General features: G+C 41.4%; 1 protein-coding gene across 1 annotated transcript in view; it reads right to left on the minus strand.

The window, feature by feature from the left end:
• The window catches only part of LOC105200444 (sodium/potassium-transporting ATPase subunit beta-1), a 223,991-nt gene extending 196,349 nt beyond the window's left edge, over nt 1-27,642 (minus strand). Inside the window, exons 1-2 of the mRNA XM_039447782.1 lie at nt 27,507-27,642; nt 27,242-27,430 (exon numbers count right to left, since the gene is read on the minus strand). Of these exons, the coding sequence (XP_039303716.1) occupies nt 27,242-27,430; nt 27,507-27,642 (325 nt within the window). The remainder of the gene's footprint in view (nt 1-27,241; nt 27,431-27,506) is intronic.
• Nucleotides 27,643-27,876: the final 234 nt, after the last annotated feature.

Consider the following 27,876-nt stretch of genomic DNA (forward strand, 5'->3'; position numbering starts at 1 on the left):
TTCCTCCCCTCGAAAATCCAGCAATCGTCCGTTTTGATCGACAATGCGTATGGTAAGATCCGTAACGCTTCGTATGATCACTGGCAAATAAATGACTGTTGCAGGCCTTTCACTGAGCTTATATTCTGAAGGCACGCTCGGCGAAAATTCATGGATCGTATGCACACGCGCACCGTTATTGTATGCACCTGCGGTGATACTACATTCGACGCGGATAATATTTACGTTCATAATATTAATTGACATGTCCGATTTGTGCCATCTACGTGGTTGCAGTATACGCTTCGAGAATCCCAGCAGCGATCCAATGCTGTTGGCTTTGTTAAAGTTTATTTTGTAAGCGCATTTAATTTCACATTTCATCATGTTATGATTAGCTCGAATCACTATCGCTTCCTCGCTGTCATCATTGATCACGCCAATATCGCCGCGGACAACTAGCATGTCACCGGCATCTGGCGCGTTGCGTCGTGGACATTTCTGCGAAATTGCGCGTTTCAAAAATTCGTTAATGGCCGGCAACTCGTATGATCCCTTGGGTATCGTAATCTCCACATCGTCTTTGCCGAAATAAAATTTATTGTTTGAGGCATTTACGTTCGGTATCGTGTTATAAGTTTCAAAAAGCGTTAAACCGAGTTCGTATTCGGCATCGGTCAAATCTATCGCCGGAGAGTAATTTGCAGCGAGAACGCTGCTCTTTCCGCTTAGCGTTAGCGTAAACGACATGATGGAAAAAGCGTTCGACGAATACTGAGACTCTTCAACACCTCATCGATCTTTTTAAAAGTCAACAGTTTGTAAAAATCTCAGGCACATTTGTCCGCAGAAATTTTGATTGTACGTCTGATAGAACGTTTGGTTGTACTCTATCGTAACATTGCTTCCGAAATATCGCACCAACTCTCGAGGCGGCCGAAGATTGCCAAAGCTGTCGAAATACACAACGCGGTTGCTCCTCTTTGCGTAAGCCACCCAGTGCGTGCCAGGGCCCGTGATATCGTCCAAATTAACGATACCGCTCTCGTTTCGACGTATACCACTCGTCGGTAAAGCATTACGCATGTACATACCTCTAAAATACGGTATGCGTATACGTCTCGCCAGCTGGTTCAATTGCACGTCGGTGGTCACGCCCGCGGGCATTTTTATCGTCTTTTTCACGTTTTTTTTTTTTCTCTTAGTTGATACGCCCTGTCCGCGTTTATACGGTCCGAGATAAATTCCTCGTCCGTATTTATAAGGTGCCAAGTATAGACCGCGACCTTGTTCCATCGCGCGATTGTGACGTTGCAGTTCTTCAAGTTGACGTCGCGCATCTTTGCGGGCGCTTACCGTTTTTGCTACATTTGCAGCTCCACCGATCAAAGATCCTAGAACGCCCAACATTGGCAGAATCGGTAACATGCCGCCTCGTTTTGCCGACGGAAGTACTCGTTTTTTTTTCGTCGTCGTCGTTTTCCTCTTTCTTGTCTTTGCATTCATACCCATGCCGATCTTGGTCTTGGCCTTTATCGCTGCCCAGATGGCTGCAGCGGCGGCTCTCTCGCCCAAAGTCGAGTCTCTCGCTGTAATGCGTTTCCGTGCTGACGCTGCGAGTATATCGTCAGCAGCGTGTCTATCGACGAGTTCGTTACTCTTAGAATACGCAATATCGTGTTCGCGGCACGCTGAGTCCAATGGATTTACGCCCGTGTCGCCTCTGGCTAACCGTTTCTTCAGCCGAGTGCCCGGACCGCAAAACTGGTAGCCGGGGATATGTAACTCGAAAGGAAGCGCGTTTATCGCTCGATTCAGCAAACTTCCGGTTTTGTTCGACGCTGACATTCGCTGCAATCTTTTATCCTCGGTGCAGGGCCGTCGATGTGCGTACGCTGCCAAGGTTGATTATAATGCTCGTCGCAGCGACAATAAGTTTGAACTACCGGGTCCACCTGTATATGTTTCGGAAGCCGTTCCCAAACGTGGTCCATGTAATTACCGTACACGCGTAACAGTACGACTTTAGGTATATATTGCAACTGCTCAGCGCTTAGGTCCAGAATATCGCTGGGATGTGACAGCGCGAGAAACATTTTTGATACTGAGCTACTCAAGATTTCACACATCTTTAAATAGGCCCTCGACGTGTCACGCGAGTTTAGTGTGAAACATGAAATTCGTGCGGCAGTCGCTGACGATACGCATCACAAACTGCGACGAGAAATTGCGAATGATGGGGGACAACGCGCAGTTGCGGAAACACGGTGAAATGCTGCCGAGTACCATCCGCGCAATAATTGCGGGACCATCTTCGTGCGGCAAAACTAATGTTCTCATAAGCTTGTTGGAAAGTCCGCACGGTGTACGTTTCGAGAATATTTATATTTATTCCAAGTCGCTGCAGCAGCCTAAGTATCAATATCTTGAAAATCTGTTGACATCGATCGATGAAATCGGCTACTTTACGTTCTCCAATAATAGCGACGTTATTCCACCGAGCGAGGCGTTTCCGAATTCAGTCTTCGTCTTCGACGACGTTGCGTGCGATAAGCAGGATGCGGTGAGAGAATACTTTTCAATAGGCCGCCACTCGAATGTCGACTGCTTTTATCTTTGTCAAACGTACGCGAGGATACCTAAACATCTGATACGTGATAACGCCACTCTCCTAAGTCTGTTTAAACAGGATGATACCAACCTCAAACACGTTTACAACGATCACGTAAACACCGACATGACGTACGATGAATTTTGTGCTTTGTGCCGTGCTTGTTGGCAACAAAAGTATGGATTTCTAGTGTTAGACAAGGACAGCGCGCTTAGTAACGGACGATACAGAAAAGGATTTAACGAGTTCGCGGTACCGCAAAACGATTAATCATTATCGATACGTCAACGTTGAACATGGCGGAAAATAACAAAGATATACGCAAGCGTGAGCAACTCGCGAGGAAGATTGAAAAAACGAGCGATGCGATCCGCAAGAAACATCGCGCTTTAAAAACCGGCAGGATCGAGGAGGAAATTGCAATGGAGAGACGTTTCAAGCCCATCGTCGCACCTCTGAAACAGATTGTTGAGGAATCTCAGCCGATTAAAAGAAAAGAAGAAATCAAGGAAGAAAGAATAATTAAGAAAAGACCGAGCGACGACGATGAAGACGATGGTGCATCTTACGAATTGTCGAAAGCAACATCGAGCAAAAAGCAACGTTTTGAACAAGCGTACGACGCAATGGATTCACCAGCGATAACGTCAACACCGCGTACGATGATTGGTCCTGCAACATTAACTAACAAGACTCTCGAGAACGTTTTCGAAACCACAGACGATTCGTTTGGAACGTCTGTTCAACATCAGATGCAAACGTTGGAAGGTCGAAAAACGTTGTCTGAGCATTTAGATCCGCTCGTTCAAAAGTACATCGGAGATTTCTTCAGCGGTGGTGGAAAAGAGAAAATTATAGACACCATGTATGGTATTCGTCTCGACAAGGATGGAATGATGCTTGGTAATAAAAAGTTTGACGTGGACATCAATGATAACATAATTATCGATGGCGTGCGATACGCTGGCACACCCGGTCTTTACGAGTTGATTTTTAAGAGACTCCCCGATGATTTTCTCTATAAGGAGGACGATTTGCAAAAGTACAAGAGCATATTGTTAACTACAAACGTACATAGACGTAATTACACCGCGAAGAGTCGACTACGAGGCAACAAAGGATACAAGTATAGATACGTGATCGCACCATTGATGTCAATCGAATCTACACCAAAGAGAACGAATAAATCCGGAAAGGGATTACCTCGCGCTATGATACTAAACGACAACGCGATTGATTACGTGCACTGGGACGATCCGAACGAATTAGTAGATCGTCTACGATTGCTAGACGCTTCACATCGAGCGGGCAACGACGCTCACGGCAACGAGATGTTGTCCATCGTGGAAGAACTTCGTGAAGCTAGCATAATTATAAATTAAATCGTATACTCACGAAACGAGTCAGACGAGAGGTTGATTTTGTTTGAGAAGGACGTGCGATAGACGACAAAAATGAGCAGCAATGAACGTCGAAAAGACGGTTACGAACGTTTAACGAATGACTTTGAACGATTCTTAAATAAAAATCAGACGTTTCAAGAACGGTTGTCAGACAATTATCGATCGGCTCAGGATCGCTATGAAAAGACACAAGAATGAGTGAAGGATGGTTATCGAATGGCCGTAGATCGAGTCAAGAATGAGTATGAAAAATTATCTAATCGACAGAAACCGGAAGACAAAGAAAAGTTATTAAAGGAAGACAGAAAATACTGATAAACGGAGAAAAAACGTTTTTTAAACAAAGTAGAGGAACTTTGCAATGCCGACATTATAAATTACATCGTGTAACCGCTAAACGAATCAGTCGTAATGCAATTCGTTTACGCGCCGAAATATGAGTTCATCGAAGAAAACAATAAGCTCCGAGAGGCGAATCATCGAAGAATTACACTCGTCAGCTAGACGCAATTTTCCTAGAAGACGTGTTATAATCAAAGGATTCAATGATCTTTGGCAAGCTGATATCGTCGAGATGCGTCCCTATTCAAAGTACAATAGAGGTCATAATTACATACTTACCGTCATCGGTGCGTTGAGTAAATACGCCTGGGCAGTACCGCTCAAGAGCAAGGCCGGGCGCGAGACGGCTGACGCAATCGCCAAGATAATTCGAGAGAGCGGAAGATGCCCGAAAAATTTGCAAACGGATATGGGAAAGGAATTTTATAACGCCGATGTGCAAAAAGTCTTGAAAAAGCATGACATTAATCATTATTCTACATATTCGGTTTTAAAAGCATCGATAATAGAGAGATGGAATCGCACACTTAAGAACGATATGTGGCGTATGTTTACACTTAACGGGTCGCACAAGTGGGTCAATGAGCTGCCGCGTCTGGTGTCGGATTACAACAACCGCAGGCATCGTACTATCGGCATGCGACCAGTCGACGTTAATTCGGAAGTTGCTGAAAAACTCCTAGGCACTGTATACTCTCACATAAAAGTCATGGGACCTGCGAAATTCAAAGTAAACGATTCGGTGCGCGTGAGCAAAACGACATTCTCTAAGGAGTACACCCCCAATTGGACCACCGAGGTGTTTAAGATCGTTAAAGTACAGCGCACTAATCCCGTAACTTATCTCCTGGAAGATTATCGCGGTAAACAAATAGCGGGTGCCTTCTATGAGTACGAGTTGCATCGCACGACTCATCCAAATGTTTACCTGGTAGAGAAGATAATAAAGAAGATAGGAAACAAGGTTTACGTCAAGTGGCTGGGATTTGATGATTCGCACAACTCATGGATAAATAAAAAAGATGTTATTTGATTTATTTCAATTAAACATGTGTATATTTTATATCATATAAGCGTTTACAAAATATACAAAATGAATACAAACAATTTTTTTGGTCTTTATTCTTCTTCTATCCTTATTAATACAAAATGTCATATAAAAATTTTTATTAAAAAAAACGTATACCTAAAATTTGAAAAAATATCAAAAATATCTTATTCATAAAACGTCATATATATATTAAGCGTGTAACATATATGAAACAATACATAAGATGTATACGAGTAAAATGAAGCATACAGAATATAAAACGTATACAAAGTATAAAGTATGAATAACGTACTTATATAAAATATTACTAGCATATTAAACGTGTAAGAAATACAAAAAAATGTAATACAAAAAAGATTAAAATGCATAATATTTGTAAAAATGTGAGAACATCTTATGATTATAACTGTATCTGCCAATGTCCCCATGGTAATGTATTTGTTAATGATGATGGAACAAGGTATCCTTTATCATCATATGGCGAAAGCGCCACTTTGGATTCTGAAACCGTAAACACTTGATGCAGCTTCGAACGTATACACGATTGGCTACGAGTTAATTCTATTTCATCGTTCAAACATCGCATATAATCTTCAAAAGTAATAGTTCGCGCTACTACATTGTTTTTCACACCTTTCGCTTTTTTGGTATCCTTTTTACCATCTACTTTGATCGCGTACATCTTTGCTCTAAGCCCTACAAATTCGGTCATGATCGCACCGTTGTTTTCATCTTTCATTAGACCGAGGACTTTTTTATTCGCGAGAGGCATACCGTACGGGTTGTCTGCTGGATAATCGCTTGTATCATATCTTGCTATATCACGTTTCATCGTTGAATAAATATCATCGGACTCGAGGAAATAAACAAGACTATCAGTATCTGAATATAACAATTTGCACTTGTCTTTATATAGCGGAAACATATATTCGTGATGAAATTCGTACAAGCAGATTTTTGATATGTCAAGTATGCACATACCCACATAAATCGGCTTGTTAAATTTCACCTCGAGTTTACGCAGTTCGACGGCAACTAAATTTTCCGCAAAGACGCTGCGGCTGTGAAAATTTGGTTTAGCGATCATTGCCTCTGCACCGTAACGTCCTTCCCATTTTATCAATAATTTTACGTCTACGTGATTACGTACGTTTTCCATAGTTTTTCCAAACACGGCGTTGTTCATCAATTTGTACAAATTCTTTTCGAAATCATTTTTTGCGCTCATTCTAAATTTTGTGTTCAATTCTATATAATCGCGAAGCTATGGAGATTGAGCAAACTGTAATGCGATGAATTTTTGTTACGCGAAGCCCATTGCGCGTGCAATGTTGCAAATAATGGTAATGTATCACATACCGCTTTTTATCGTACAACGTTGCGAGAAGTTTTTTCTGCCGTGATCCTGGCGATTTATCGTGTGTAGGGCAGAAAGGTAAGTCAGTATGTCGATTGTGCAGACATTGTGGATATGTGAGATCGACTTCTAGCACATACCCAGTGGGCGAATCCGAAGCGATCGCGTTCACGTCAAAATTGTCAACGTTTTCGATCCATTGAAACTCACCGTATGGTAATGGTTGACACATCGCAAAACCATACATATTGTTTATGTCAAAATACATTAGATAAGACGATAGTTTCGATGGATCATAAGAACACATGTACTTATTATTGGCTTTAGCATATCTACCGGAGCATTGACTCAAACCACCACGTATACCGCGTTCTATAAATAAGATCATGTCTATATCGGTGAGCAACTCAAATCTTACGCATGTTAATTTCAACATTGCATCCCAAGTGTAGCCTGGCAATGTATAATAATGCGCGGGATCAAGACCATAACTATTAATGCTACTTTCGCGGAAGTTTTGAAAAATTTCAGCCAATAATAAGACATCGGTCTTGAGATATAGATCGCTGTATTCACCCAGGGTTTTGATTGAGAACCGCTGCCAAACTTTCTGAGCATGAGCATAATCTGTCTGTGATACTGTCTGCTTGGTAAGAGAACTATAAAATGATTCACGCGGTGGCAGTTGCGTTTCATACAGTTTCTCAACATTATCCACGTATTCGTATGGAAAAACATCTTTGCGTATCAACAATTCAAAGTCTTCATTTGATAACGAGGAAAATTCCGAATGAGAAATTTTTAATTTATCAAGACTTAAAAATGATGTCAATTTGTCAAGACTTGAACTTAAAAACTTGTACGAATCGATGAACCGTAGCCGTATACAATTTCGTGCATTTTTGAAAATTATGTCTTTATCACAAGTATTTTCGACATATTTGGTAAAAGATATATATTTTTCTTTATTTATCGGTAGTAAATCGATTTTGCCTTCAAACGTGGTGGCAATTTCTTTTATGATGAAATGTGCATCGTAACCAGATAAATTATGAAATACGATCGGAATAACGTACGAATTTTTGTAATTTAAATTACAATTTGAATGAGCTGGACCACAGTAAGACCCTGTCAAATGGCAATGATCGCGCACTCGTATACTATTCGGTGCGAACGGTTTTTCACAGATATGACAATTCCTCGCGTTACTGTATGTCTCTTGCTGCTCTTTAGTTAATGATTCCATAGGAACATTGGCGGATATTCTGGCTTTCACGCTATGCGCCAGGTTTTCGAGTTCTTTCGCGAACCACACGATGCAATCGTTATCGCGACGAAAGTGATACTCTGACAACGCGTCGTCGTATGAGCACTCAACATAATATGCTATACTAAATACCTCGTGATGCTGATACGAGAAATTTGAAGTGTTCTCTGTTCCTGACTCAATCTTCCGCAGTATGCACTCCAAATCTGAATAAACAACAAAGGGTACACGCTCCTTGTTGTTGTAATTATCGAATTCAAGCCATTTGTTATCTTCGCTCGGTAGTAGAACGGCGCAGTCGTTTAATTGCTGACAATCCACTTTGTGTGACTGCAACTTTTCTTCTGAGCAGAAATAATGCAGACAACTATAAAAAAAAACAGAAGACGATTTTTAAAATTAAAACAATTTTTATAAGTGAGAAATATTTTTTTTAACAGATTTTATTATTCTTACCGATCACAAATGTACTTTCTTCTTTTATTATTGTTCAACTGTAAACTGATTAGTCGTGACAGGTTGTTTATACATGCAAAGTGGCCGAGGCTATTATCACGTTCATCTTCCAAGTACAGTAGATTGGCATGCTTCTCCTTCTTATCCTTGGTGAGCCTTATCGGGAATACACGTAGTTTCTTTTCTTTTCTGTCGAATTCGGTACCGTATACATTCACCGACACGTCGTTCAAACGTTCAAATTTTCCAATGTCTTTTATATTCATTGAAAATGTTATGTCACTAACATTCAAGACTTCCGCATAATGTGGATATGACGACTCCCGGTCTGCATTTCTTTCGGTACAGAGCGGCCACTACCGACCACGCGAAACACGCATTGTCTTTCGATTGCACATTAATCACGACACGTTTATTCTTTATTCCCCGCGGCAATTCGATGCAACATCCTGCGTGCATGGGATTATGTTTATTAATGTTTACCGTTAAATTCAGTATTCGCGTAAGAGCCCAACCGCTATCGCGTTCTTGGAACTCGTCGAGCATCGCCAACGTGACATCGATGACACTCTGCTCATACCACTCGCGCAAATTTGACGATTGATAAAGTTCATTGTTCCTCGTAGCGATATTTTTAATATTACGTTCATCATGATTATTAAAATATTCACCATTAAATACGGTGTTTACCTTTACACTATCATGTTTCGCGATAGCGTCTTGCACTCTCTCAATCACCAAATCACTGGCGTCCTCCAAAAAATGTCGTGGCTCGATATAATCAATGTTAATAACAGCGCCAGTCACAATGCGATTCTTGAACGCGGTCTCGCTCTCGCGCCATACGAGCGAATTCTTATCACCGGCGCTAGTACTTGCATAATTGCCACCAACGTGCATGAAACGTCTTTCTAACTGCGCTTTTTCACCTTTGAGTCGCGCGATTCTTGACACAAGTGATTGTCTTTTTCCCACGGCGAGTCGAGGACGTTTGGCACTACAATGTTCTTCGAGCTGCGCGAGGTACTCGTCGCATCGTTGCAACCACTCGAAACATTCAGCTAAATTTGCAATCTGCGAGCATTGCTCGAGCAGTTCACGTTCCACTCGCTCACTATTTTCCATTTTTTCAGTTTTTAGTACGTATCACACGCTTTCTCGGAGCACTTGCATGTATTTTGTTCACATGATTTGCAAATTCGCTGTGCGCTTAGAACGTTACAGTGTCCGTTTATATATTTTAATTCACAAAAATCAGGAGGTATAGCGTATCTCCACCAAGGATCATCCTGCTCTCTATTTCTCTTTTCAACCAACCGGTTAAATAAATTAATCACTGCAGGTTCGCGCTTATCGTCACAGTTCTGTGGTGGTGGTGTATACACGTTTATTGCAAGAAATTCGATGCACTGTCTATGACCAGCGAGAATCGTAATCTGCAGAATGATATCGTATATAGAGATATTCTGGTAAATTTTTTTTGCCCACTGGTATTTGTTTAATTGCTTTTCTTCACAATTATCAAACGCGCACAGATGGTCCAGTATGAGCAAATACAATTTTCTTTTCCTGTAGTCTGACAATCTACAAACACGTTCTGAGTTAATAATGACACCTTGTCTCACGGCGCGTTCACAAGTCCCACGTATTCCTAATTCTCGATCGCGAAGGAATTTTATCGACGATACTCGTCGTCGTGGAACATCGGTTTCTTCTTCTTCTTCCGGCATAAACATATTATCGAGAACGTACACGATTTTTTCTAGATCAAAATCTATAAATAGATTTATGTCTATATCAAGCAATGCGTCGTCAAACTCCATTTTGACTGCGTTTAATGTGAACTTCAATATGATCAACCATCTTTTAGAGAGTAACTATTACGACTGATTCGGTGTCCACATCGAGACTGATCGTATAATACATTCACCAAACTTATAACAGAAACATGAGTTTTGTTTAATCGATCGAAAGATTAACGCTTGCGTCTTGCATTATCTAAATATTGTTTTAACGTGCAGCTGCCGGACTATCGGTGCTTATCTTTACTAAGAAAGATACCTTGCAAGATTAAACATGCCACTGGGCGGCAACCGCACACGAAAAAGAGCTCACGTAAACAAATCTAAATATCATTTACACGTGTCATTAGAAGCCGGACTATCGGCGCTTCTCTTTACTAAGAAAGATATCTTGCAAGATTAGACATGCCACTGGGCGACAACCGTGCACGAAAGAGAGCTCACGTAAACAAATCTAAATATTATTTCAACGCGTTATTAGCATAGCCGAAAGAGCTGTTCAGCGCTTTTCTCTCTCTCTCTTGCAACCACCTTAACCAAAAATTATTAGAGGATAGCGAGCGGCGGCGGCGGCGGCGGCGGCGGCGGCGGCGTGGCGGCCCCGCGGAAATAGCCGCGCACATCCCACAAAATATTCACCATCGTATCGCTTATCCTCCTCGTGATGACAGACATTTCCGATTTCAAAAGTACAGTCATACACATCTCCTCGCGGTGTGATTTATTCTGTTTATGTAAACAGAGTGACAAGTACATGGTCCATGTTTACATTAAATGATCAGTTACCTCCACGCGACACATTTTAAAGGTGTCGGTCAAGAACATGGTCCTCGAATCGTTATCACTGTTTATTTAAACATTGATTACGCAGAACTACCGGTTAGGTTCATACACGTGTCTCCGATTTAATTCCCCCCTCGCCCTGCCCCGGTCGTGTGACATCGTCTCCAGTTAGATCCCCCGTGAGACCCAAAATATTCCCCCCTTCCCCGCACGCGGCACATTTCAAAGGTGTCAAATTTATTTAAACATCGGTCAAGAACATGGTCCTCGAATCGTTATCACTGTTTATATAAACATTGATTACGCAGAACTACCGGTTAGGTTTACACGTGTGCCCCCGTTTTAAGCCCCCCTCCCCCTCCTCCATCCGGTTTGGTCCACCCGCGGGACCTTATCGCCGGTTAGACCCCCCCGCGCGACCCGAAATATTCCCCCCCCCTTCCCCGCACCCCCCTGAGATCCCCGAGTTAGAATCCGCCTATGCATTCTACTAGCATCCCCGCCACTCGATCTCAGGTCTCTCGCTTCGGACCACGCTCGCATAGGCTGGGACAGCGCGGGAGCAATCGCTCGTTCGCTCCGATCTTATAATATTTATTAGGCGCTATGCGCCATTTAACTGCCGTCCGGTGGATGTTCGGCCGGACGGTTCGGACGGTCAGACGGTCCGGGGGGGTCGGAAGGCGGTTCGTTACACCACCCCCTCCTTTAATGAGGCCTGAACATAGAGGCCTACATGTCTTCCCTTGGCAGCTGCTGCGATGACAGCTCGCGGCTGGACCTCAGATGCCCCGCGCGGTCGAATAGCAGGCGCCATCGGCGGTGTCCTGCTCTGGCGGTGTATTTGCGGCCGATCCAGACGGCGAAGTACGGTACGTCCACCACGACGCCGGGGGCAGCTTCGACTGGTATCGGAGGTGGTGGTACTGGGCCGAGGACATAGCTGGGGCTCAGCGTCGGCCGTGGCAGCTCGCCGGGTGGAGGTGCGATGACTTGGGGCATCGGAGGCGGTGCGCCGGTGAGCCAGGGTAGTTGTCGTGCGCGGCGGTGGTCAGCCGGCGGTTCCCCGTTCAAGCCCGGGCGTGCAGGATCGTATGCTTCTACAGCGGTTGCTTGCGCCTCGACGTGCGCGGCTAGAGCTTCGTATGGCTCCATGTCTCGGAGCGAAAATGAGCTGGCGGATATTTGGCAGTCGTCGTGACCCCTCCCTGTCATCGATGTTGACGTTTTTCGGGAATTCGGCGGCGGCTGTTGTCGCGCTTCCTAGTCCGGCTTGTAGCGACTATTCCGTGTCGGAGTCGGATTCGCTGTCCTCGTCCGTAACGGCCGGGGGAGGGGATGGCTTCAGGTCCTGGATGTGTACGTGTCGGTACCATCTCCCCCCCGCGCTCCGGAGGTCTATGATCACCGGAGAGATTATTCGCCGCACTTGTAGCGGCCCTATAAATTTTAGTGCAAGCTTCGCATTAAAGGCGTCTGCCCGGCGGGACAGGGGGTGGTCGCGCTTCCAGACCCACTCCCCTAATTGCGGTCGCCACGCGCGGCGGCGTAAATTATAATACTTTTCCTGGCGCTGAAAAGCGCGCGCGAGTTGTATTCGGACGATTTCGAACGCGTCTTGTAGCCGGCGTTGTAGCACGTGCGGTGCGCGTGGTTCATCGTGACGCTCTCGTTCCTCGGCTCGCCGCAGCTCGCGACCGTGATTTAAGAACGCCGGCGTATGCCCCGTCGCATCGTGGGTTGCGGTGTTGTAGGCGAACTGCAACTCGGCGAGATGATTATCCCATTTGCGGTGGTCGCGATTGACGTATTGTCCAATCATGGTCTTGACTGTTCGGTTTGTACGCTCGACCGGGTTGCAGTGTGGGGCATACGTCGGCGTTAAGCGGTGTCTTATTTGGAGCGCTCGCAGTAGCTGGGTCAGGGAAGCCGAGCGGAGTTGCGTGCCGTTGTCCGACCAGACTTCCTCTGGACAGTCGTGGCGCAGGACAACGGCTTCGGTTATCACGGATATGACGTTGGCGGCGGTCGCGCGACGTAGTGCGCGCATCTCCAACCACTTCGTAAAGCGGTCCTGCATCGTGAGCAGCCACGTGTTTCCCTTATTCGAGCGGGGCAGCGGACCTACTAGGTCAATCGTGACGTGCTGCCACGGTTGCGTTACTGCGGTCGGATGCATCAAACCGGCTGATCGGCGTTGATCCGGTTTGTGTGCGAGGCACGTCCGGCACTGGCGGACGTAGCGCGCGATTTCCCGGAACATGCCGGGCCAATAATATTGGCGTGCGATTCGCGAGATCGTCTTGGCGATGCCGAGATGCCCCGCGGTCGGCGCGTCGTGGTACTTCGCGAGGATCTCCGCGCGGTGCTCTCGCGGAACGCACTCCTTCCATTGAGTGTTGCTGGGCGTTTCGGTAAAGTCCAGGTCGTGCAGTACGTGACGGTATAGTCGGTCATTCTCTATTCGGAAGTCGGGGGCGTCGGCGGGGGTGTTTCGTACGGTTTCCAGCCAACGCTGGTACCAGGTACACGCCGTTTGCGAAGCGGTATTGCAGTGGGATAGCGCGTCCGCGACCTTGTTGAGCATCCCCTTGCGGTATTGGACCTCAAAGTCGTATTGCCTGAGCTCAAACGCCCAGCGACCGATGCGACCAGTCGGGGAGTCTAGGGTCTGTAGCCACTTCAAGGACTGGTGATCGGTTATCAGCTTGAAGTGGTACCCTTCTAAGTATTCCCTCATAGTACGCCGTATCCCCCATAGTACGGCGAGACATTCCAGTTCGGTTGCGCTGTAATTGCGTTCGGCAGGGTTAAGTGTGCGGCTCGCGTAGACGATGACGCGCTCTCCCTCGGGAAAGTATTGCGTCAGCACTGCCCCCAAGCCGGTCGCGCTTGCGTCCATCTGCAACACGAACGTTCGGTCAAAATCCGGGCAGGCGAGTACCGGTGCGGAAGTGAGCGTGCGTTTTAGCTGTTCGAACGCCTCTTGCTCGTTCTTGCCTCACGTCCAGCGCGCGTTTTTCCGTGTTAGCGCGGTGAGCGGCGCGGCGACGGTCGCAAAGTCCTGGATAAAGCGGCGGTACCAAGACGCTAAACCGAGGAACTGGCGGATTTGCCGTACGGTCTGCGGCGCGGGCCAGTTTACGATTGCGGCCGTCTTATCGGGGTCGGTCCGGATACCCTCTCGGTCGACGACGTGACCCAGATATTTCAGACGGTCGGTGCAGAATCGGCACTTCTCGGGGTTAATTCTCAACCTCGCCTCCCGGAGTCGACAAAAGACTTCGCGGAGCGTGGTCAGGTGCTCGTCGAAGGAGCGACTAATGACGATGATGTCGTCCAGATATACGAGGACGCGCGGTTCGAGTTCGGGACCGAGTACGGTGTCCAGCAGGCGCTGGAACGTGGCGGGAGCGGAGTGTAGCCCGAATGGCATTACGGTAAACTGCATCAACCCCCGGCCCGGTACGGTAAACGCGGTGATGGGGCGGCTTGCGGGTGTCAGGGGTACCTGCCAATACCCGCTTTTAAAGTCGAGCGTTGACAGGTACTGCGCGCCCCTTAGCTTATCTAGCGAGGCCGGTATCTGCGGCAGAGGGTACGCGTCACGCTCCGTGACGTCGTTTACGCGCCGGAAGTCGATGGAGAACCGCGGTTTCCCGTCCTTCTTCTTGACAATGACGACGAGCGAGCTCCACGCGCTCTGCGATCGCTCAATGATGCCGTCGCGTAACATCTCGTCGACCTCGCGGTCAATGATCGCCTGTACGGCCGGATTTCGCGGGCGGTATCTTTGTTTGATCGGCGCGTGGTTATCTTTCACGCGTATTTCGTGCTGCACACGGTCGGTCGGTCCTCGTACGCGCTCGAAGAGCGGTAATTCCTCTGCGAGGAACGCGCGTAGTCGGTCGGTCTCGTCGGCGCCGGAGCTTGCGGACTGGCCGGTAGTAGCGACGATCGTGTCGGTGCGCGGAGCTGCGGACGCGACTGTCGGCGGGGGGTTGTGCACAAGCGGCGGTGGCGGAATTGTCATGCGGGCACGTGCCGTGACGTCGATCCCGAATATCATGTCGACGTCTAGCCCCGGCATGATTTGAAATCCGTGTTTGAATTCGTGTCCCGGCAAGCGGATCGGAAGCACGAGATATCCGCGGATGGGCTCGCTCGCCCCGTTGGCGAGGTACACGCGTCCGGTCGCCGGTTGCCGCTCGTAGCCCAGTCGCTCAAGACGATCGGCGGCGGCTGGGCTGATGAAGGACGCCTCGGAACCGGAGTCCAACAGGGCGGTGAGCTCGGTGCCTCCGACGGCGAGGCGTATGTGCGGCCGCGGGGTGAAATCTATACGGAGGACCGGGGCGCGGCGGTCTTGTCCCCGGTCCCGGATGCGTTTCCCGGCGGCGGATGGCAATCTCGTGTGAACACGCCATCTCTGCCGCATTGGGAGCAAAATTTCTTTGCGAGTCGGCGGCAGTCGAAGCGAGTGTGTCCACGCTGCTTGCAGCGCCAGCAACACTCGCTCTTCTCGTATGCGGCGGCGGCATTACTCGCGGACGGCTTAGGAGCGGGCTGACGCTCGCGAGTCTGCGCCTGTATGGCTTCAAACTCCTCGGCGTCGCGTAGAAGCTCGGCGGTGCGGCGTATCTGCTCGTGCCGGACGTATAGTTTGTAGCGCGGGTGGAGGTTCTCGTAGAGGAGGTCGAGTTGTTCCTCCTCTGTGTACCCCCCGGCGCGGCGCATCATCGTCAGTACGTCCGTGGCGTACTTTCGGTACGGCTCTTCGGCCCCTTGCATGCGCGACTGGATATCTCGCTGCAACTTCGCGGAGTATCGGCGCGGCAAGTAGTAGGCGCGGAAGTCCTCCGCGAACGTGTCCCACTCTCCCCAAGCGGAACGATTGTTGCGGTACCACAACAGGGCGTCGCCGCGCAGCATCTCGGGGAGGCCGCGGAGTAGTTGTGATCCCGTAAAGCCATACGCGTCCCGCAGTTCCTCTACGCGTTCGAGGAACGAGATCGTGTCCCTGCCGTCGAAATGGCATCCCCACTTTCTAATTTGATTGACCGGCTTTGCGGGGTTCTCCTCGGTCGCGGCGGAGTCGGTCAGGTCGATGCGCGTTTCCGGCGGAGTCGGCATGTCGATATCGTGGCTATACTCCGGATGCAGGACGCAATATTCGCTTAAGCGGTGGCGGAGCTGCTCGACGGTGCCGGTGGTGTCGAGCTCAAGTCGGTGTAGCTGGCGGACTAATAGTTCACGGCCGAGGCGGTAAATCCAATTACGTGGCATTCCCGGCGCGGTCTAATTCCTCCCGGTCTAGATCGGTCCCTGTTCGGGCGCCATGTAACGACCGTATTTCGCGCACGGACGGTCGACGATACAGGAACGGGCGCGAAAGGTCGCTTGAAAGAATTAGACGTTTCATAAAGATGGTAAATATCAATGTGTTTATTCTACAGGACTTCGGTATATTTACATCGGTGGTCAGACGCGGGTTTCGAAAAACCAACTGAACGCGCGGACGGACGTGATACAAAGATTCGTTTTTAAGCGCGCGAACGGACGTGATACAAAGATTCAGAGCTTAAATCGACTAAGCGCGCGGACGGACGAAATACAGATATTCAGTACTTAAATTGGCTAAGCGCGCGGACAGACGTGATAAAGAAAGTCGGCTCGGTATACTCGGTACGAGCAATCATCTATCAACACGGGAATCTATTTACAGCGGGTTCACCTGTCGCGTGAAACGCGGTTCGTGGAACTTAGTCGCGTGTTTTTCCTCGAATCTCAGCGGCCGTGTTATTGTGGCCGTGACGCTCGGATGAGACGCGGCGAGAGGTGCGGTGAGCGCGGCGCATACACGGATCCGTGTCTTGTCGTCGGTTCGTTGCGCGGCCCGTCGCGAGGCAGTTATTATCGCGGATGTTCGCCGGAGGACACCCCCTCACGCCAAGTGCGCTTGGTGGAGGCACGGAGCACCGTACTCCCGTACGTGAGGTGGCGTCGGATTCGGGAGGCGGGTTGGATGGGAAATCGCCTTCGTGTCAAGTGACTTAACGGGACCCAAGTTGTTCTTGAGCCCAGGTCGACGAGTCGGGAAAACGGATCTGGGATCGGAGGCGGAAGCGGCTAAGTGGCTTAGCAGAGACCGAGGCGCTCGATCTCGGTAACAACCTGGGGAAGCTTCTATTCGGCGGACCGGCCAAAAGCGGATCAGGTCCCGGCCTCCGGCGAACGTCGCCTTATATACCCAAGAATCTTGGTGAGGGGGATGCGCGGTGCTTTACGGCGGAGCGGTCCGGCGGCAGCATCCCCGCCACTCGATCTCGGGCCTCTCGCTTCGGACCACGCTCGCATAGCGTGGCTGCGGACGGCGCGGGAACGAGAGCGCGTGCGCGCGAAGACGAGAGCGCGGGAGCTTGTTCGCTCCGATCTTATAATATTTATTAGGCGCTATGCGCCGTTTAACTGCCGTCCGGCGGATGTTCGGCCGGACGGTTCGGACGGTCAGACGGTCCGGGGGGGTCGGAAGGCGGTTCGTTACAATTTTCATAACCAACAAATCATCTTTGCTTCTAGATATTCTTCACTAATTGTAAATATTCTTTGAATATCAATTTTTCATTATAACTGTTGTTAAATAAAATCTTTAGAAAATTATAAACTTTGTTTTTAAAAAAATTTTTAAATGGCATTTCTCTCCATCTTGCCTTACCATGGGATAAGACAAAATATATCTTCGTGAGCAAGATCGGATACACATAAATATAAAGTAGAAAGTGTCTTCTATTCAGTAGTGTAGAAGATTTTATAATATTGCTTCATATTTTGTAATGATAAATGTGTTTTCAACATAATTTAACCTAAGATGTTATAGTGGGTACGTTTCAAAGCGCAACAAACGCATAGAGCATTTATTCTTATTTAACATTTGATGAACAACAAGGACAAAGGTAAAATTTCTAAAAAGCTACAACAGCCGAAAATTAAATAAACGTACAGTTTTCCTGTGTATTTTTGGCTCTTGAAAACAAATTTCTTATTTAAATTTGGCCAGAAGTCACTATTGAATTTAAAGTAATTGCTACAATCATAGTAGGAAAATTCTGTTTAGAATTCCTATTTTTGGTAGCAGAAATTTCTGACGATTGCATTTTAGGGTTGGATTTCCTAAAAAAAGTAAATTTGGCTGAAATTTTCGAATCAGAATTTAATAGTGAAAATGATTTGAATAATGAAACATTTATTTGTTCTCGCGTTTCGCATGAAAAGATTCCTGAATTTTTGAACGAGCTTTTTCAACAAAGCTCAGTTGAGTTCAATGAAACACAAAAGGAAAGTTTTGTTCTTTTTTTATCAGAATTTCAGGATGTTTTCACGGAAGAGATTTCTGCGGGAAAATTGTAAAATCCTAAAACATTGTATCAATGTTTCAGACCCTAGGCCAATCAAACAGGTCCCGAGGCGGATTCCCATTCAGCAAGTGGAATCTATTATTAGTGATATAAAACGTCAGGGAGTTCGAAGAATTGCAAAGTTCTTGGCTGTCTCCTGCAGTCATGGTTAGAAAGAAAGATGGTTCACTTAGATTTTGCCTAGATTATAGAGAGTTGAATGCGGTCACAATTAAAGATAGTTATCCCTTGCCTAAGATGGACGTTACTTTGGATTATCTGTGTGGAAATTCCTGGTTTACCACCTTAGATCTTAAAAGTGGTTATTAGCAAATAGGAATTCGTTCTGAAGATAGAAAAAAAAACTGCATTTTCCATTGGAAATGGACTTTGGCAATTTAAAGTAATGCCTTTTGGTTTGTGCAATGCACCAGCTACCTTCGAGCGGTTGATGAAAAAAATTTTAGATGATATTTTACATAAAATCTGCTTATTATATTTAGATGATGTTATCGTTTATAGTAAAACTTTTGAAGGGATGTTAGACAATTTACGAGAAGTTCTTCTTCGTTTGAGGTTAGCTAATTTAAAACTTAATCCAAAAAGTGTTCTTTATTTAGTAGAAAGGTTAGATAACTCGGTCATATCGTTTTTAAAGAGGGACTCGCTACGGATACTGAAAAAACTTCGGTCGTTGAAAACTGGCCAGTTCCCAAGAATAAGAAACAAGTGCGTAGTTTCTTAGGTTTTTGTTCTTACTACCGTAGATTCGTTAGAGATTTTTCTTTGCTTGCTAAACCCTTGTTTAAATTAACGGAAAATCACACTAAGTTTGTCTGGACTAAATTTTGTCAAGAAGCTTTTATCGCTCTCAAGCAAACTTTGATTTCTTCACCAATACTCGCTTTTCCTTCTGAAGAAGGAGAGTTTATTCTTAATACAGATGCGTCAAATCATGGAGTCGTTGCAGTTTTATCTCAAAAAACAGAATGACCAAGAGAAAGTCATCGCTTATTTTAGTCGGGTATTGAATAAATCCGAACGCAATTATTGTGTAACTCGACGGGAGTTATTAGCAATTGTTAGTTCTTTAAAATCTTTTCATCATTATTTATATGGTCGTAAATTTTTAATTCGTACAGATCATATTTCTCTTCGTTGGCTTTTGTCTTTTAAGGAGTTGGAAGGGCAACTAGCTCGTTGGTTGGAAAGACTTCAACAATATGAGTTTGAGATTATTCATCGAAAGGATCAGCTTCATAGTAATACTGATCCTTTCGAGACGCCTTTGTTTGAATGAAGGATGTGGCTATTGCTCTAGAATTGAGTCTAAAGAAACTTCTTCAGAAGAAAATGCAGTAGCTCGAATTGTTTTAGAAGAAGACACTTCCGTGAACTGGCGAAAACATCAATTGGAAGATTCGATAATCTCTTTTTTGTTAAAGGAAAAGAGTTAGGTAGGCGTCCTCTCAGACAAGAAATTTCTTTATTGGATACTTCAACTAGAATTTATTTCTCTTATTGGGACGCTTCATTAATTAAAAATGGTGTTCTTTTCAAAAAGTGGGAATCTCCTAAATCTAAATTGGAAATTTTTCAGGTCGTTGTTTCTCGTAAACGTGTTAAACAAATTTTGGAAACTGCTCACGATTCTCCTTTTGGTGGACTTTTTGGGGTCAATAAAACTCTTGATAAAATCCGTAAACGTTTTTATTGGGCTTCGTGTAAGCAGGATGTAGAAGATTGGTGTAGGACTTGCAAGGAATGTAATGCAAAAAAAGGACCTTCTGGAAAAGGGAAATCGCTTTTGCAGATTTATAATGCTGGCTCTTCTTTCGATAGAGTTCAAATGGATATACTTGATTCACTTCCAATGTCTTCTTCTGGAAATAGTTTTCTTTTGGTTATCATCGACTGTTTTACAAAATGAGTAGAAGCTTTTCCTCTTAAAAATTGCAGAGCTAAAACCATTGCAGAAGTTTTTGTTAATCAATTTGTTTCTCGTCATGGTGTACCTTTGGAAGTTCACACTGATCAAGGTAAAAACTTTCAAAGAATTAGCTCATTTATTAGGAATTAAAAAACAAGGACTTCTCCTGTACATCCGCAATTCGATGGTCAAGTTGAACGCCAGCATCAAGCGATTCTTAATTATCTATCCAAATTTATTTCGGAAAATCAAAAAGATTGGGATGATTGGATTCCTTTGTGTATTTTGGCTTGTCATTCTTCTAAACATGAAGCCACGGGGGCAACTCCAGCTGAATTATACTTTGCTCGTGATCTTCGTCTTCTTTTAGATTTGTTGAGAGGAAGTCCTCCGATTGGTAGAGAAAATTCTAAAAAAGATAGTGTTCAGAGTTTAAGAGAAAAATTAAACATCATCCATCATAATGCTAGACAACGTTTGAATTTACAATCTTCTTGAGTTAAAAATTACTATGATCAAAGAGCTAGGCAAATTAATTTCGGTGTTGGTCAGGATGTTTGCTTGTTTAATCCTCAAAGGATGAAAGGGAGAGCTCCAAAATTGCAAAGAAATTAGGAAGAGCCTTATAAAATAGTTAAAAAATTAAGTGAGGTAGTTTTTCAAATTTGGAAAAATAGTAGGCATAAGTGTAAGGCTGATAGGTTAGCTCTTTTTATAGAGAGACAGGTAAGCGGGTAAAATGTTCTTTTTTGTAAAGGGAACCGTGTCCATAAGAAAAAGAAGACAAACTTTTATTTCTGTTTTTCACAGCGAAAAACGACGTGTGTTAGTGTGGTTGTTAGCTGTGGGACAAAGGAGGCTGTTACTTTGAAAGTTTAATCAAGAAATCTACCAGAAACGTATTGGAAATGAGAAGAATTTCATCTTTGGCAAAATTTGATTTCTTCGACTTTCTAAAGAAGACCGCCTCGCCCCGGTTTTTGAATCGAGGTTTTCCCGTGGGCCTAAGGGCAAATGCCGATGCGGAGACATAGGGAGCCTTAAAGGCGTTAGGTCCTCGAGAACTAATTGCCCCCCTTGTCTGAAGATTCATCATACGAAGACCAACTAGAATGTAACGTCAAAAATTTGAAGAAAACCAGAATCCTATGCCAACAATTTGAAGGTTAGCAGCTCGGTAACCTGAATACTGTTCCAGGGTAGAGCAAGAAGTCTCGCCTGATTTTCAAAGAAAAAAAAATTAGTTGGTAAGGTGCAATAAATTATTCCCCGTTAGATTGTCGGGACGACAATCTTAAGAACGGGGGGATAATGTCATGTCCTTTGGTCTTGTTCTTGCGTTTTGCTTGAGTCGATCGATATGAAGGAATTTTGATTGACGGAAAAAGAAGATCGTCTCTAGGATGGAGATGTAAATAGTTTGACATCGGAGTCCGATTCGGGCGCTTTAACGGTATTGACGTTTGTGCGGACGATCCCGTTTTCTGGGTGAATTACCGTATACCATATCCTGTTTAACTGTGTTCTTAGTTTTGCATTAAAGCTCTTTTTTTAAAAAATCCGTGTTATTATTACGCGAGTGCCGAGAGAGACGGACATAACATTTTGTCGGCTCTATTTCAATCATTATCTTAAAAATACTAAAAAAAAAAGCAGATTATTTTTATTTTTTTACATATATTTCAGAAAATGTTAATTTTCTAGAAAAAAAATAAAGTCAAATAAAAAATAAAGCTCTTAAAATTGTCTAAAACTTCTATGCATAACTTTCGTAATCGCAATGATATACGCGTAATTATACTTTTAAATAGCGCATGCTCGTAATTATGCAAAATAAAATGCTGCAAAATTGACGAGTCGTAGGGTCCATAAATGTGTAATAACTACACATACACTCACACATACACATACACACACGGGGAAGTAGCAAGGAGTGGGCCTATGGCCCACCTTCTCCCGCACCCATCCCCATCGATAGGGGACTCCGCTTTACAACCTATCTACCAAAACGGGGTGGGTGCGTGTGCGTGCATGCGTGCGTGCGTGCGTGCGTGCGTGCGTGCGTGCGTGCGTGCGTGTATGAATATGCGTGTGAGTATATGTGTAGTTATTACACGTATATAGACCCTATGACTCATCAATTTCGTAGTATTTTGTTTTGCACAATTACGAACATGCGCTATTTAAAAGTATGATTACGCGTATATCGTTGTAATTACAAAAATTATGCAAAGAAGCTTTATTGTAAACAATTTCAAGAGCTTTATATTTTGACACTTTTTTCTAGGAAATTAATATTTTCCGAGATATATGTAAAAGAATAAAAAAAACCTCGATTTTTTAGTATTTTTGAGATGACGATTGAAATATGGCCGACCGCCAAATTTAAATAAAAAATTTGTTTTTAGAAGCAAAAAATAGGAAAACTGCACGTTCATTTAATTTTTGATTGCTGTAACTTTTCCGAAATTTTACCCATTATGTTTTTTGTCAACAACTTAATAAATACTCAAGACACAATTCTATCCAACGCCAGTTTATTAGCCAAAGTTCTACCAATCGCCCTATAAGTAGAAGTTCATCGGATACATAGAATGAACGTAATTTACAATTTACTGAAGAAAGGAAAATAGAATGCGTTTGTGGAATAACAGTGAGGTCGTAGAATACTAATAACTAATGTCATTAAAGACATTTTTATTTATAAAAGAACATAAATTAATAATCTTGCATAGATTTAACATATAAGCAAGTTTTTATGAACATTTCATAAAATAAATTTTATTAAAGAAACTTACTTTAAATAATTTTTTGGCCTAAAAAATTTTAAATAAAACTTAAATCTTTTTAAAATATTTCCTTTGCTTCTAATAAACATTATGCAACATCTACAATAAGATGTCATGTAATATCACAAGAAATATACACATAGCAGACGACCATATTCCACAACCACAGCTCACATATGTTATAACGTGATTTTATTTGCCGAATTCATATGCACATGATGATACACATTAAATTCAATAATATTATTTGAAATTTACATTCAAGACCTTTAAGTTAAACTAAAATTAAAAATTAATATGTAACATACATCTGAAAATTAAAAAAACACCTGTAAAAATTTCTGTTATATGCAAAACTGAAATTCAGCTTTCATAAAATTGCAGCGAACACTAATGACCAGTAACCACCCTACAAAGTCGAAATAGACTGTACGAAATAATTTTAAGTTGCTTTTAGAATTAAACGTAAATTATACGAAATATCATGATATCCACCACTTCAGATATTCCATAATCCCTCTTTTTTCTGTATATACATATATTTTAATATAATCGGACATATTTTATATGTAATCACACATAATTACACATAAATATGAGTACACATGTATAAGAATTATATGATAATTATATATAATTATTAGAATCTCCAAAAAAAAAGATTTTATTTTTCTCTGCTTTTTGGCTCAAAAGCGTCTATTTCATACCAAAAGTACACCCTTAATATTTTTGTCAAAAAATATTAAGAAATAGCTTCCGTGGTATAACCCGAGGTTTAAAATATGGTACTTTATGTTTTTTTTTTTTTTGGTCGCTGAATACGATTAGACAAAAACCTAATTAATTCCAAAAAATAACCAACTTTTGAATTTAAAGTCAATTTTAGCAGAATTTTACGTGTTGAAATGAGATATTAACCTACTTCAGTTGTAGATCTTGTCCTTCCAGAACAAGATAATTATATTGCAAAAGTTTAAGAATAAATAAAATGTTCGACTTGTTTATAATAATTTTTTCAAATCATTAATTGAAATAAATAATTAATATGTAATAAATATAAAATTTTATTATTAAATAAATGTTAAAACATTTTATTACATACTTATTTTAAATTAGTAATTAATGTAAACTAAATATTCAAATAATTTACATAAACGTTAAATAAATATTTAATAAAGATTTAATAAATATTATTTTTGCAAATAAATTGTTATTATAAATTAGTAAAACACTTTCTATAAATAATTCAATTATTGTATTATATTGACTTTTTCTGATTATGTTTTTCTTATTCAAATGTGTAACAGAAAAAAATTATTTTACATGCCATTACGTATATGAAACATTCCACGTGAAAGGGATCCACTTAAAAATAAACTGTTTGGGATTTTTAAAATGATAATGAAAACATGTTAGTGGATGTATTGTATAAGGTTAATGGTAAAAAATGTAAGCATTATATGACTTGCATCAAAGATATTAAAGGCTATCGTTTAAATTTTAAAAAAATTGTTTTTTTTAACATTTTTAGCTAAAATTAAAAAATGTTTAGAAACATGATTTTTTAAGGATTTTTTCCGTACTTTCAGATAAAAATATTAATTTTAGTGACAAAAATTTAATAGTATCAAAAAAAGTAATTTTTTAGTTTTAAATTAAAAAATGAACAATTTTATCCATTTTTGAAAATCTGAAAAAATTCTCAAACATACTTCTATACATGTAGAATATCGCACCATAAAGCAAATTTTGGGATCGCAATGGGATCCTCTCGCAAACAAATATTTTTTCCAATACAAAATTATAATTTTAACCAAAAGCTAGACAATATCAATTTTTATTGGCGAATTATTTAGTACTACGTAAATAACATATTTTTAACAAATAACTATAAAATAAAAAATAGCTGTAAATTCTGTATTATATATTATTTAAACTTATTTATTTTTTGTTTTATTTTTTTGGAAAAAAAGTCTCGTTTTTCATCAAAACTGAATTTTTTTTAAATTAATTGATTTCTTGCAGGAATAATTGCATGATATTTTAATGTACTCGGAATCGTTTTTGTTAATACAAATCTTGGTTCCAAAATCTTATTTAATTTGTCGTGACTTGTCTTTGAACTAAATATAATTGTTGTCTCTTTCATACCACTTTTAGCCAACGTGTACAATATCTCAGCATTGAGGATTCCTTGCACTTCCTTGCAAGTAGCTTTTACTGCAAATTTTAATTTAATAATTATAATTTAAGAATTATAATTTGCTTTACCATGCGCGAGATTTTTTGATATCACAGCCGAATGGCACTTCTTTACTACAGCACATGGGAAAGGTCTCTGTGATGGTGTTGGTGGAAATTTTAAACAATTAATAAGAAAAGCTACTTTGCAAGGAAGTATACTCCTCAATGCTGAGATATTGTACATACACGTTGGTTAAAAATAATATGAAAGTGAAAACAATTATATTTATTTCGAAGACAAATCACGACAAATTAAGTAAGTTTTTGGAACCAAGATTCGCATTAGCGAAAACGATTCCGGGTACATTAAAATATCATGCGATTATTCCTGCGAGAGACCAATTAATTTAAAAAAAAATCAGTTTTGATGAAAAACAAGACTTTTCTCCAAAAAAATAAAGAAAAAATAAATAAATCTAAATAATATATAATGCAGACGTCACAACTATTTTGTATTCTATAGTTATTTGTTAGAAATATGTTATTTACGTAGTACTAAATAATTGGCCAATAAAAATTGATATTATTTAACTTTTGGTTGAAATTATAATTTTGTATTGGAAAAAATATTTGTTTTCGAAAGGATCCCATTGCGATCCCAAAATTTGCTTTGTGATGCGATATTCTACATGTATAGAAGTATTTTTGAGAATTTTTTCAGATTTTTAAAAATAGATAAAATTGTTCATGTTTTTATTTAAAACTAAAAAATTACTCTCTTCGATACTATTAAATTTTTGTCACTAAAATTAATATATTTATCTGAAAGTACGGAAAAAATTCTAAAAAAATCATGTTTCTAAGAATTTTATAATTTTAGCTAAAAATGTTAAAAAAAAATTTTTTTTTAATTCAAATGATAGCCTTTAATATCTTTGATGCAAGGCATATAATGCTTACTTTTTTTATCATTAACCTAATACGATACATTCACTAACATGTTTTCGTTATCATTTTAAAAATCCCAAACAATTTATTTTTAGGTGAACCTCTTTCACGTGGAATGTCCCATATGTGAAAATCAGTAAAAACCATAATTTTATATTTATTAAAAAAATATATATATTTTTTAACTTTGTTTGATCTCAAATTAAACAATGTCTACTGAATTGAAAAATATGTCTCTGGAAAAAAATATATAAGCATTAACATTTGTGAATCATCAAGAAATATCCCGTACGATCAAGTAATGTTAATGACGATCCTGAATGAATGATCGCTTGAAAATTACAAAAAGTGTCTAAGAAAAATCTCGCAAGACATTCTGAAGTACTTTTTTTATTATAACATTTATATGTGTATTTTGGAATTTAAAATGTTAAAAAACATTTATTTAATATTAATATTAAAACATTTCCTTTAAATGTTAAAATAAATAAACGTTTTCTAAATGTTAAAAAATGTTCTTTTAATTAAAATAACGTTTTATTATTTAAAAAAACTCAATATTTTTAATGTTTTCAAAAATGTACTTGAAAATATTTTCCATGTTTTTAAAATATTTTGAAAAAATTATTTGTTGTTTGAGATGTCCGTTACTCATTTTATCATTTTTATCATTTATTTTTACTTATCTTACTAAAGCTTAATTATTGTAATTATTGTAAAATTTGAAAGTATATTAGATATAGAAGTTCTTTGTATTTGTTTACAAAGTTTTATTTTTAAGTTTAAAAAATATAAGAAATATTACCAAAAACTGTATGGCATATTAATCTTACTATTAAATATTCTTCTTTTTACTATTAAAATCTTTACTATTAAAAATATTATGAGAAAAATTTTCACCAAAAACAGCACTTCATATTTCATTATTTATTATAAAAGATTTACCTGGGCTATCAAAATCTAATTGACGAAAAAGTGGAAAGTTGCCGCCAAAATAAGATCTAGACGTTAAGCCGCCATAAAGAAGAAATGGTCTTTCTAATTTCGAAGCATAGTCAATACTAATCCACATTTGCAATGCAAACAAGGAACCCAATACGGCGAAGAAACACAAATAGAAGAGTCCCAATAAAGCTATATACGCAAAAAAATTGGATAATTTTATGATCAACAATTAATAATTGAAAAAAATATACTTCTTAGCAATTACCCCATTCTTTGCCACTTCTACCAAGCAACTGTCTTTTATCTGGATTCCAAACAAATCGCCAAAAATTTCGAATTGCTCCCAAATCGGGTTCAGGTATTCTGTTTCGATAATATTCATCGTCGTGCAGAATAACCATTTTAAACAATTTTTTTCATTTGTGTATTTGAGCAGATTAACACAGGTTAATAAAAAAAATGTAGAATATGTCCAGAAGTGAGCAACAAAGAATTCAACATTGCTCTATTCATTATACCAGTGCTGAAAATTAGTTGCATATTTCAAATTGATTTCTGAAATAACGCCTACTTCTGTCCTCCCACAATCGTTCACGGCTTAATGATAGAACCGATTAAAGTCACTGGACAAATAA

Source organism: Solenopsis invicta, chromosome 4 (assembly GCF_016802725.1).
Source record: "Solenopsis invicta isolate M01_SB chromosome 4, UNIL_Sinv_3.0, whole genome shotgun sequence".
NCBI classification, from domain to species: Eukaryota; Metazoa; Arthropoda; class Insecta; order Hymenoptera; family Formicidae; genus Solenopsis; species Solenopsis invicta.